The sequence below is a fragment of the Numenius arquata genome, chromosome 26 (genome assembly GCF_964106895.1).
Source record: "Numenius arquata chromosome 26, bNumArq3.hap1.1, whole genome shotgun sequence".
Lineage (NCBI taxonomy): Eukaryota > Metazoa > Chordata > Aves > Charadriiformes > Scolopacidae > Numenius > Numenius arquata.
In genome coordinates, this window is record NC_133601.1 from 799,253 (window position 1) to 810,724 (window position 11,472).

The window sequence follows — 11,472 nt, forward strand, 5'->3', positions numbered from 1 at the left end:
TGCTTCCCAGGTGTTGCCAAAGGGAGCCTTGATTGCATGAGGAAGGGGTTAATTTCTTTAGGAAAAGAAAAACTGGCTTTTATCTCTCGATCCAGTCAGGCAGACTCAGAAGCTGAGGCCATAATTCAAGGAACTTAATCCTTCTTTTATTGTTTTCCTACTTTCCAGGTGGTGGCCAGCAGAGATCTGCAATCCCAGGTCTGTGCCTCTCAACATACAGGGCCTCAAACATGATATCGGGGACTTCCCAGTATTTTTCTTTGGTTCACATGACTACTATTGGGTACACCAGGGCAGAGTTTTCCCTTATGTTGAAGGAGATAAAAGCTTTGCTGAGGGGCAAACTAGTATTAACAAGACCTTCAAGAAAGGTAAAATCAAACAAAGTTTATAGTGGTTTATGAAAAACTTCCACGTGTTTGTGTCTCCATCACCACTTAACCTGCATGGGAATATTATGTGACTAGTGTTCTGTGTTCATGTAAAACTGCAAACATTATGTAGATTCCTTGACTGCGGATAAAAATATGTTTCTTTAAGTGCCTACTCATTGTGTATCGTTGTGGGCAAGCTCAGTTCTTCCACAAACCGGGGGATGTTAAGCTGGAGCCTGGGCTCTGCTGCATGGAATCATTGCTCGGTGTCTCCCTACCTACGGCAAAGTCCTGACGATGGATTCATGATGTACTGCAATAATTCATTTCCAGCTTGTGTTTTTGTTTATAGAGTTCTATTCCTAGCCTGTAAAAAAAAAAAAAAAAAAAAAAAAAAAAAAAAAAATTAAAAAATGAAATACATACATGTATGTATTTGATTAACAGCAGCTGGTGTAATTGCTTTCTATTCTGAACTCCCTCACACAGCACTTGAAGAAGCGGCAAAGCGCTTCCAGGAGCTGAAAGCACAAAGAGAAAGCAAAGAGGCATTAGAAATTGAAAGGAATTCAAGGAAACCTCCACCGTATAAACACATTAAAGTGAGTTGGCTTCTTTATTTTCCTGTTTTCATTCTGTAAGCTATGTATTTAAACCAATATTTGCAACAATTTAAGCTTAAGGAAATTGAAATAAATGATATTGTTGTTCTTTTCAAGAATCTTTTGTTCTGTTACAGTACCATAAAACGTTCTTTTAGCAGAGTACTTGTGAAAGAACTAACGGTTGAAGAGCAGTTTTACCTAAGGTGGAACATTGCCAGCTGCAAGCTCCTGTGGTGTGTCAGACCCACGCTGGCTGTTACACCTGACTGGACTCTGCTAATGCTGAACTGGGTGTTGGTGGGAATTCCACCTGCTCGTCCTCCTGGTCGAGCTCTTGACAGCAGTTTTGGACACGTGGGGCTGGTGGTGTTTCTTCCATGTTTTTAGGTTTAGTTGGAAGAACCCAGTGATGTACTGATAAGCTCCTGAACCAGTAACTTTTCTGGGGAGAGGCTCATGCTGTACTGTCTGGAGTCATGAGTTTTACTGTTCTTCCCTCAAATTGCTTATTACTGGCTTCTCTGAGGAGTGCATGTCCCCAGTCTGCAGCTGAGTGGCACCAGGTGCCCTCTGTAAAAGCGTGTGTGTCTGCCTCTGGTTTGCAGGAACTGCATTTGTTGGGACACGCTATCCTTCAGAAGGGTCTAGAAGACAAATAATGACGTATATAGGACATTATTTTCTTGTGTTCCGGTGCCAGTTGATGCTTGGCCTCCCATAAAGCTGTTGAGTCCGTGTACTTTGTGCATTGTCATCTTCATTTATTCTTTTTTTTTTTTTTTTTTTTTCCCCCCCACGTCCCACAGTCCAACAAGGTGATCGGGAAGGTTCAGATCCAGGTGGCCGACCTGTCGGAGATCCCCCGCTGTAACTGCAAGCCGTCGGACGAGAACCCCTGCGGGCTGGAGTCAGAGTGTCTCAACAGGATGCTGCAGTACGAGTGTCACCCCCAGGTCTGCCCCGCGGGGGAGCGCTGCCAGAACCAGTGCTTCACCAAAAGGCTCTACCCCGACGCCGAGATCATAAAAACCGATCGACGCGGGTGGGGTCTCAGGACGAAAAGGAGCATTAAAAAGGTAGAATTGCAAAGGACGAAGGTCGTGGTGGCCATCAGGGTGGTTTTATGGGAAAACAAACCCAACCTGTGTAGGGAATACAGAAAAAAATCTGCTGCCTTTGTATTTGGAGTGGGCTTTTTGCTTAAACAACACATCCCTGGTGCATACAGGCACGACTTGCCTCCTCCATGGTTAACGTGAAATGCTTGTTGTGAGGCTTACAGCGTATTTGTCTAGGAAATGGCTTTTTTCTGTGCTGCCTCCCTTTATCCTTGTAAGAAGCAGTAAACGTGGATTTCTTCTTTTTGTTCTCCTTCGCTTCTCAGGGTGAATTTGTGAATGAGTATGTTGGGGAGCTGATTGACGAGGAGGAGTGCAGGCTGCGGATCAAACGTGCACACGAGAACAGCGTAACCAATTTCTATATGTTGACTGTAACCAAGGTAAATATTGCTTCTTGTTCAATACAAACTGTTCGTGGTTGAAACTGGGGGCAAAATGCTGGCAGAGGCATCGTTCCGGGTTTGAGGGTAACCCCTGGGTCTCTCCTCAATGGGACAGTGAAGAGCTGACACCCGAAGCCTGTACCTTGGGTTGTGCACTCTCTGCCTGTTTCAATTCTGTAAGCACAAATATTCAGACACTTCTTTCGTAAAACTAACTCTGTGGGGAAAACTTACCACTTAACTGCCTTAAAATAAATATATTTTTTGCTGCTTTAGCCATTAGTCAACAGAAAACCTTATTTTTGTTTGTAAGTACTAAATATGTCTTTGTGTTTTTATTTGAAGGACCGGATAATAGACGCTGGCCCAAAGGGGAACTATTCTCGTTTTATGAACCATAGTTGTAATCCAAACTGTGAAACCCAGAAATGGACAGTGAACGGTGACATTAGAGTCGGACTGTTTGCTCTTTGTGACATTCCTGCAGGTAGGAAGGTGGCACCGTTTTGTGTGCGTGCTTTTGTCCTGAAACGGCTGAGTTCCCAACTTGGCTGTGTGGGTCAACTGGTTTTCTTTACGTTTTAGGAATGGAGTTAACGTTTAATTACAACCTGGATTGCTTGGGCAATGGCAGGACCGAGTGTCATTGTGGAGCTGAGAATTGCAGCGGTTTCCTGGGAGTGCGGCCAAAGGTACGTGGATGAAAATTGAAGCTTCTTGTCCCAAATCCAGAGACCAGGGAGAGAAGGGCAAAGAGAGGTGTTGGGTTTATTTAACCCTTTACGTTCATCTCAATACTTTCCACCTGCAACAGTCTCTAAAGATTTGACAGTTGTGCACTGTGGTGCTGTCGTGTCTAGGGTGAAGTTAATTTACCAAATTGTGTTAATACAGATACGTGCAAGTGGGTATTTCTGGCTTTTACAGCTTAAAAACTTGAGTGAATTTAATTTAAGCATAGTTCATGGAAATAATAACCCAAAGTTGATTAGATTAATTTCAATGCAAGGGGTTTATGGAGTGACTGTCTGCTGTGATCTGTGTAATTGCTAGACAGCATTTGCAACGGCAAATGAAGAGAAGGTGAAGAATGCCAAATTAAAGCAAAAGAAACGGAAAATAAAAACAGAACAGAAGCAGATGCACGAGGACAACTGTTTCCAGTGCGGAGACGGGGGAGAACTGGTCATGTGTGACAAAAAGGACTGTCCCAAAGCGTACCACCTCCTATGCCTTAACCTGACCCAACCACCCTTTGGTAAGAGCAGTGGCGTGGTGCCTGTTCACCCTCTCCTTCCTGCAGCGGGGCAGCGTTTGAGCTGAGAAGCGGTGTGTTCGGTTACATTAAATGCAGCGTGTTTCCTTCGCAACACCCCTCACTCTCAGCAGGACGTCGGGTGTCAGTGTTCCTAAACGAGGACCCATGGACAGGGAGGCGTTGGGATACTTCCTGTGTTCTTTTTCTTGCATCTCATTCTTGGATCAAATTTCCTCCTCTCATTTTGATTGAAATATAAGCATCATCTTGATGTCCCGCAGTCACCAAGCGCAAATCAAACAACAGTTCAGACACCACTGCTGTAGCAAGCATGATGTGCAGGGTGTGATTAATCAGTAAATGTGTTTAAATTATCTACTGAGTCCTGATGGCATGGATCTTCCGTTTGACTGGGTCCATGTTAAGCTTTTTGTAGCCAGGGTTCAAATTATTCATCAATACGACATCTTAATCCGATTGCAGGATTTTGTAAAAGTCCTTATCTCTTTAATCTTCCTGATTCCAAAGACTTCGGTGAAAATAATTGGAATTCCAGATTAGTCTATGATTAAATTAATCAAAAGGCTGTTGAATGCAGCTGGGTCTGTCATGTGCCTTTAGAAACATTGAAGTTATCCTCAAAATAGCGTATTTGCTGGCACCAGCAGCAGCGTGGGGTAGGTCACTACCGTGGTCAGAACCCAGCCAGGTTCACTGCAGCGCGGCTCGGGCACAGCAGCCAGAACGTTTGATTTTCCCTGTTTGTGGTGCTTGGTCTGGCTCTGCAGTGCAGGGCTCGGCACACGCTCACACGGGTACGTGTCTGAAGGGTTTGGGGGATCTGAGGGGGGTTTAGGCTCAAACATTTTGTTTCAAACAACTTGTGCTTTTCTGAGCCATTTCTCACTTATTTTTCAAAACTAACGCATTCCGTCTTCTACATCAAAGTATGCTGCTGTTGAGCTAAAGCTTATTTTGGAGATCCCCATCCGAGCGAGCTGTGTCCAGATCAATGAGAGCTGCTCACAAATCAGAAAAACATACAGAACAAACTCTGTGTCTTGCAAGGACACTTGGTGCCTCGACGCCAGAGGAGGTTGACCGTTGCTCGGACCATTTTAAGCTCTGGTTCCGCATGCAGCAATGTTTGGGCCAAGTGGGGCCTAAAAAACGCAAAATGACTAAGAACTGTTTCCAGTCAGAGTCCTGTAAATGAGAAGAAGTAGCAGCTGATTTTTCTCAACTCCGTAAGAGTTGATTTTTCTCAACTTCCTTCGCATTTATCTGAACGCTCGCAATGTGGAGTTAGGGTTAAAGGCCAGTGCTGTCCCCAAAACACACTAATCTCAGCTTCCTGTCTCTCTCTCTCCCTTCCCTTCCCATCCTCAGGAAAGTGGGAATGTCCGTGGCACCAGTGCGACGTGTGTAGCAACCCCGCAGTCTCCTTCTGCGAGTTCTGCCCTCGTTCCTTCTGTAGGGATCACGAGAAGGGAGCGCTGGTGGCATCGGCGCTGGACGGCCATCTCTGCTGCTCCGCACACGACCCCAAAGCTCCCGTGGCACCCGAGTACTGGAGCAAGATAAAGTGCAAATTGGAACCACAGAATCCTGCAGAAGAAGCCAAGGAGTGAATTTGGTTAAAAACAAGCAGGGGAGGGGAGCAGAGGGACGAACGGGCGAGGGACCTGAAGAGACTGCTCTGACACATTCAGTCTTTGTCATCGGAGCCATCGTGTGGGAGCTGGGACCGGGACCATTTGATCGTAGCGAGCAGGAGCAGGCAGTGGTGGTTGGGCTTTCTTGGTTGGTCTTTCTTTTACCCTTGAATGTGCTACAGCAGCTCTTACCATCGGAAACCAGAAACGTCTTGGCCTTCAAAGCAAAACGTAGACCTTTTGACAGTGAAAAGAATATTCTGTTTAAAATACGTTCTTTGAGTGTAGAAAGCAAAGCATAGCAACATATTTATTTATTTAATTTTTAAAGGATGTTGAAGATCTGGTTTTGATCAGTCAACGTGTCTTTAAAGGCAAAATAGCAAAGCCAACATAACTTTATGTCTAGTTTGTGAAAAGAATAAAGCCTCCCCGCTCTGTGTGACGTTGAGGTGCCATACGGACAGACGAGGGTTTCAGACCAGGTGACCCTGAAATGCCTCCATTCCAGTACTTGTTTTTAAAGGCATTTTGAGAAGGTAGGTTCTGTATCATGTTAACTTATCGATACTATTGTAAAGCGTTTCCTGTGAGAAATCAGGTGTGTGATTGCTTGGAAGTGCTTGTAACACAAGATCTCGCGCTGTTTAAGGAGGGGAGAAGTTGTGGTTCCTTGCTCGAGAGCTGTAATTGGTGTTTGCAGACACTGGGGATTCAGAAGGAGCTTTAATTGCACCGTGGTCGTTCCTTTATCCCACCTCGTTTGGAAAACCTTAGTTAGCAGAGTCTCCCGGTGCCGTACGGCAGCTCGCTCGGAACTGAGGGCTTCATCCTGGCAGTGGGAGCTCTGCCCCAACTTCGTTAGGAGGAGGGTTGTTCTGTGCGTGTGTGTTTGTCACCCGGCAGTGTGTTACTGTGATTCCGTATTGCCGCCCTCTCACACTCCCATTAGCTTCAAAAGAAATGTGAGCGCGGAAGGAGTCCGACCCACGGGCACGTTTTGTTTTGATTGAATGTTTAGATTTATGGTTTTTGTGTGCTGAGAGGGATGTTCTCACTTCAATCTCCATGTTAATGGAGCTGAGAGAAAAATCTCAGCACTTCTTCAACGAACAGGGTATTTCTGTGTCTGGGTGATGGGGCCACCTTCAGCCTCAGGAGATGGTTCTCTCTCGATTTCCTCCTTCAGTGAGGCTTTAGGAGCGGCCGAGGCAGGCTCCTGCTTCAGACTTTCTTTCCAAAACCTGTCCTCCTCCATTCCTTGGGCAAGGAGCCGGCGGGGGTGGGGAATCCGGTGTCCCCAGGCTGAAGTTATTCTGTGGGGAACCTCCTGCCCCGGCCCCAGGTCTCACAGAGCGCTCTGTGTCCCCCTCCCCTGCCCCGGGACAGCGAGAGGGTCCTTTGGGCGCTGACACTCGCTGACTTCGTGCTGGCTTTTTGCTAATGGGTATTGCAAACAATCGGGAATGAAAAGAATTAATCTCAAGTGTCACTGGCATCTGGCTAAATTAAGCCTTTGAATTAAGAATTGAGAACCTTGTCTCTGGAAAACTGGGTACCTGAACCTACGGGAACGTGGTGACTTCTCAGTCCAAGGAAACACTGGGCTGGAAAAGCACGGGTGGGATCTCGGAGCACGGCTCGCCTCTGGCTGGGCTCCTTCTCTCGGCCTCACATTTATGTACGGGGGGGGGAGGTTTTTTTTGCGTGCAATTGTAAAATGACAGAATACACTACAATCTCTTGGAGCGGCCGCTGTGCCGTGGAACTGACCCGGCAGCTCATCCCGGAACCTCCGCAGCCGCCTTTCCCGCACCCCTGGGGTGTCTGGGGTGTGATGAGCTGTACAGCTCTCGTGGGTCAGTTCATGGCACGGGGGCGCCTCTGAAGCACTTCACCTTGTGGTCCGTACTACAGTGAATGTCTGAAACACTACTCGTGCTTGAAAGCAGTGCTATATTTTGGTATTTTTTACAAAAAAAAAAAAATTACAAAAAGGATTTTATTTTTCTTAACATTTTGTGTGATAAATGTCTCTTTCTAAGCTCTTACTGGGGGTGCTGAGCCTTCTCAGAAATTCCAAACGTAGCTCTTGCTGCCACGTCTGCAAGGCCCGACGTGTTTACTTCATGTTATTTATTGGGTTTGGTGATGTTTGAATGATTTTTTTCTCTCGGAGCATTCTGAGTCTCGCAGAGCTGCTGTGTTTTCCGTGCGGTGACGTGGTGACCAGAGGGGACGGTGTGGCAGCACCGGGCCATGGCAGGGAGGGGACGAGAGCCACCACCCTCGGTCACCACCCGGGACCTGCTGCTGGGACGTGCGGGGGCACCGAGTGTCACTGAGGGTTCACAAAAGGCTTAAAACCTCGTAAAACGCTGTGAATTGGGAGGTGCTGCTCCCCCTGTGCCGCTGGGTGTCCCCTGCTTCACTGGGTTTTCAAACTTCTTACAGGTGCTCCTTTTTTCCACCAAAAAAAGAAAAAAAAATTAATACTAGCCAACAGCTGGGCTTGGGCTGGAAAGGGAAAATTGGAGTTTGGTTTATAATTTGTACGATTTACGAGCAAACAGTCTGAGCTGGGTTTCACGCTGTTGGAGAGAAGGTGAATCTTTCAAAAAACTTTAACGTTCTTAGATAAGCAAATAGCCAATTCAGTGTATCGTGGTAACTGGGGGGGCTTGTTCTTTATGCCAAACGCACCATGTTAAAATACACTTTTTAACTATTTCTTTGCAAACTGAGTAACAACAATGCGATTCCTTTGTAAGGAAAGGATTTATCAGCTGTTTTGATTAATTGGCATCAGCAGAGGGGGGGTCACTGCCGCAGTAAATGCGTGTGGGCTCTAAAACAAGGTCATTAATGTTGGGTGCTTTGGTGGTTCCCTGCTGAGCCCTGGAAGAAACCCACAGATTTTGGTGATTTCAGTTGAGAATTTAAATCTGCCGTGGGAGCCTGTCGGCTGCTCCTTCCCGGGAGGCACCCTCACGCTTTTCCTTTACTTTTGCTTTAATTTTTTGCGGTTGCGCCACGCTCCTGGCGAGTGCCCGACTCGGGTGCTGGCGCGTCGGAGCCGGGCTGCAAAGTCACGGGATTTTGTTGTTTTCTGGAGCTTTTTCTCTGCGGTGGCACCTCGGTGCAGGCGGGGGCTGGTCACTGCCCCCTCCCGCGCACGGGGCAGGCGTCAGTTCTTGCGGCGCTGGGATCTGTATTGTCGTCTGGCCAGGCTGCTGGAGGCCTCTGCAGCTCGGGAAGGAGAATGATAAAAGGCAATTTTGTGGGTAAATCACCTTCTCTGGTCACCACCTCGGTCTTGGAGAATCTGTTATAATGGAGTAATGGGGCTGGAATGTTTAATTTTGGCCTTTCTTCTGAAAAAAAAAAAAAAACCTTCTGGTATCTTAATTTCAGGCTGGAACGGGAAAGACACAATTACTAGACGTAATTAACAATGAGCATAAAATGTGTATATATGGAAACTTTACAGAAATAGGTGGGTGGGGAGGAGGGGGGGGCGGGGGGTGTCCTGGTACGAAGTAGTCACTTTAACATTGAAACCTCTGCCTCATCGAATTCAGGGTTTAACGTACTTGAAGCTCTGCGGTTCCTTACACAGCTTTGGTTTTATTTATACATCCCCTTTTTGTACGCTGCATTGACCCTGTCGTCGACGTCCCTGGAGTTACTTTCTGCTCCCGCCGTTCCCTGGGGGTTGGGGGGGTCCCTGGCAAAGGGGAGGATGTTCCCGGGCGCGTGTGTGTTCACGGGGCGATGGTGTCGCACGAGGGACGCGCCTGGGAGTCGCGCTGCCCCTCCGCTCTGCGGCCCCTCGGCCCCTTTCCCCCTTCCCTCCTCCTTCGTGTAGCAAAACCATTTGCACTTACGATACACTCCTCCACTTTGGATGTAGTCACGGTGTTGTTCTGAGGAAAAAAAAGAAAAAAAAAAAAAAAGAAAAAAAAAAAAGGCAAAAAAAGAAAAAATTTTAAAAAAGCGGTTTGCTTTTCTGTTGTGCTCCTGAGCTGGGAGCTCGGGCGGTCGCCCCCCCCTCCCCGGTGCGGGGCTGTCCCTGCTCTGGAGGGGGGGTCCCGGAGCTGAAACTCCGTGCTTTGCCCCAGAGACTCCTGCGATCGACGGGAAATCAAAAAAGGGAAAATGGATGAACTTGCCAAAGCCATTCACTCGCCCCCCCGGTTCCTTGCCTGGCACTGGCTGCCCGGGGGCTGCACACGGGGAGAAAGGGGGAGATACCCCCCCCCCCTCGCCCCCATCTCTGCCAGCCCCGGGGGGTGGCCATGGCCCCTTCCAGCCGCTCTCACTCGCTTTGGGTATGAAGGGACCGGAGGAAAAGAGCGTTTCCTGTCGCTGGTGGGGGCTGTATCTCAGTTGTGGTGTCACTTTTCCTTGGCAAAGCAGCCGATGGCGTTGCCACAGACAACACGGTGCTACGGCGGCGTTGGGGGGGCCGGGGGGGGGGCGGCCAGCGATGTTGCACAACACAGATCCCTGCGGAGTCCCCTCCCCGTCCCCCCGCGCTCCCTCTGTACCCCTGACCTTTGTAGAGTCGTTATTTCCGTAGACTTTGTTTATCTGTAACAAACTTTGTAGATTCTGTGAAATGTTAATTTTAAACGAAATCACTCGAGTCTTTAAATAGCGAAAGCATCGATATTCACTGCAGTCGGTATCTGAAGAGCTTGGGGGGGGCTGCCCCGAGGCTCTGGGCACTGAGGACGTGGTGTGAACTCTCCCTGCCATGGTCCACGGGGGCATTACTGTATCATGACTTGATGTTGCCGCATAGACTTTGAGATATCCCGTATTCGGGGGGTTTTGTTGTTGGGCCCATGTTCTCTTGCATAGTGTGAAACCTGTAAAGCTTGGTTAACCTGTACATAGGGAGCTTTACCGTCGACTAGTCATAGTGTACCTAGAATTGCCTGTAATATTTTAGCTTCTTACTGAATGTCTGTGATGGTAGGAACATATAATTTTTGTACATTATATTTACTGAGATGTCGCCTTTTTTATTTTACAAATACTTTGGAATTCAGATGTGTTTTTGCTTCCGTGAGGATTAATTTGGAAAAGTTTTTAATGACATTCCACTGATTTGAACTTTTGCTTGAGGTTGACTTCAATAAATCGTTCTGAATGTTCCAACGACAAAAAGGCTTCTCCCTGCCTCTCGCCGGCCGAGCACCGGGGCTGTCACCCACCGCGTGGCACCGCGTCGGGCGGGAGAGTCGGTCCCGTGGAGGGTAGGATGGATCTGCAGAGGGATGGGGACAGGATGGGTCCATGGGATGAGGCTAACGCTGTGAGGTTCAACATGGCCAAGGTTCAACGTGGCCAAGTCCTGCTCTTGGGTCACACCAACCCCACGGATGCCACTGGATGGAGAGCTGACTTGGTGGAAAGGGACCTGGCTTGCCCAGGTGGCCAAGAAGGCCATCAGCGTGCTGGCCTGTGTCAGGACCAGTGTGGCCAGCGGGGCTGGGGCAGTGGTGGTCCCCTTGTCCTCAGCACTGGTGAGGTCCCACCTCAAATAGTGTCCGGTTTTGGGGCCCTCACTCCAAGGAAGACATTGAGGGGCTGGAGCGTGTCCAGAGAAGGGCAACGGGGCTGGTGAGGGGTCTGGAGAGCAAGGAGAAGGGTCTGGAGAACTTGTGAGGAGCGGCCGAGGGAGCTGGGGCTGAGGGGAGACGCCATCGCTCTCCGCAACCCCCTGAGGGGAGGGTGTAGCCGGGGGGGGTCGGTCCCTTCTCCCAGGGAACAGGCGCTGGGACAAGAAGAAACGGCCTCAAGTTGTCCAGGGGGAGGTTTGGGATGGATTTGAGGAGACGCTTCTCCGCAGAAAGCCCTGTCAAGCGCTGGCAGAGGCCGCCCGGGCCCGCGGTGGAGCCGCCGCCCCTGGGGGCGTCCGTGGCGCTGTAATGGCGGCGGCCGCGCTTCTCCCCGTTCCCCCCGGGGGAACCGGGGACCCTGCCGGGGGGACGCGGGGGGCCCTGCCCGGGGCGGGGAGGGGAAGGGCCGGGCCGGGCCGCTCCGCCCCGGGGCGGGCGGCGGCGCC

General features: G+C 49.1%; 1 protein-coding gene across 1 annotated transcript in view; it reads left to right on the forward strand.

Annotated features, from left to right (window-relative positions):
- The window catches only part of NSD3 (nuclear receptor binding SET domain protein 3), a 37,880-nt gene extending 32,292 nt beyond the window's left edge, over nt 1-5,588 (forward strand). Inside the window, exons 17-24 of the mRNA XM_074164279.1 lie at nt 169-371; nt 864-976; nt 1,786-2,055; nt 2,364-2,480; nt 2,829-2,970; nt 3,069-3,175; nt 3,537-3,741; nt 5,131-5,588. Of these exons, the coding sequence (XP_074020380.1) occupies nt 169-371; nt 864-976; nt 1,786-2,055; nt 2,364-2,480; nt 2,829-2,970; nt 3,069-3,175; nt 3,537-3,741; nt 5,131-5,372 (1,399 nt within the window). The 3' untranslated portion in view covers nt 5,373-5,588. The remainder of the gene's footprint in view (nt 1-168; nt 372-863; nt 977-1,785; nt 2,056-2,363; nt 2,481-2,828; nt 2,971-3,068; nt 3,176-3,536; nt 3,742-5,130) is intronic.
- The last annotated feature ends 5,884 nt before the right edge of the window (nt 5,589-11,472 follow it).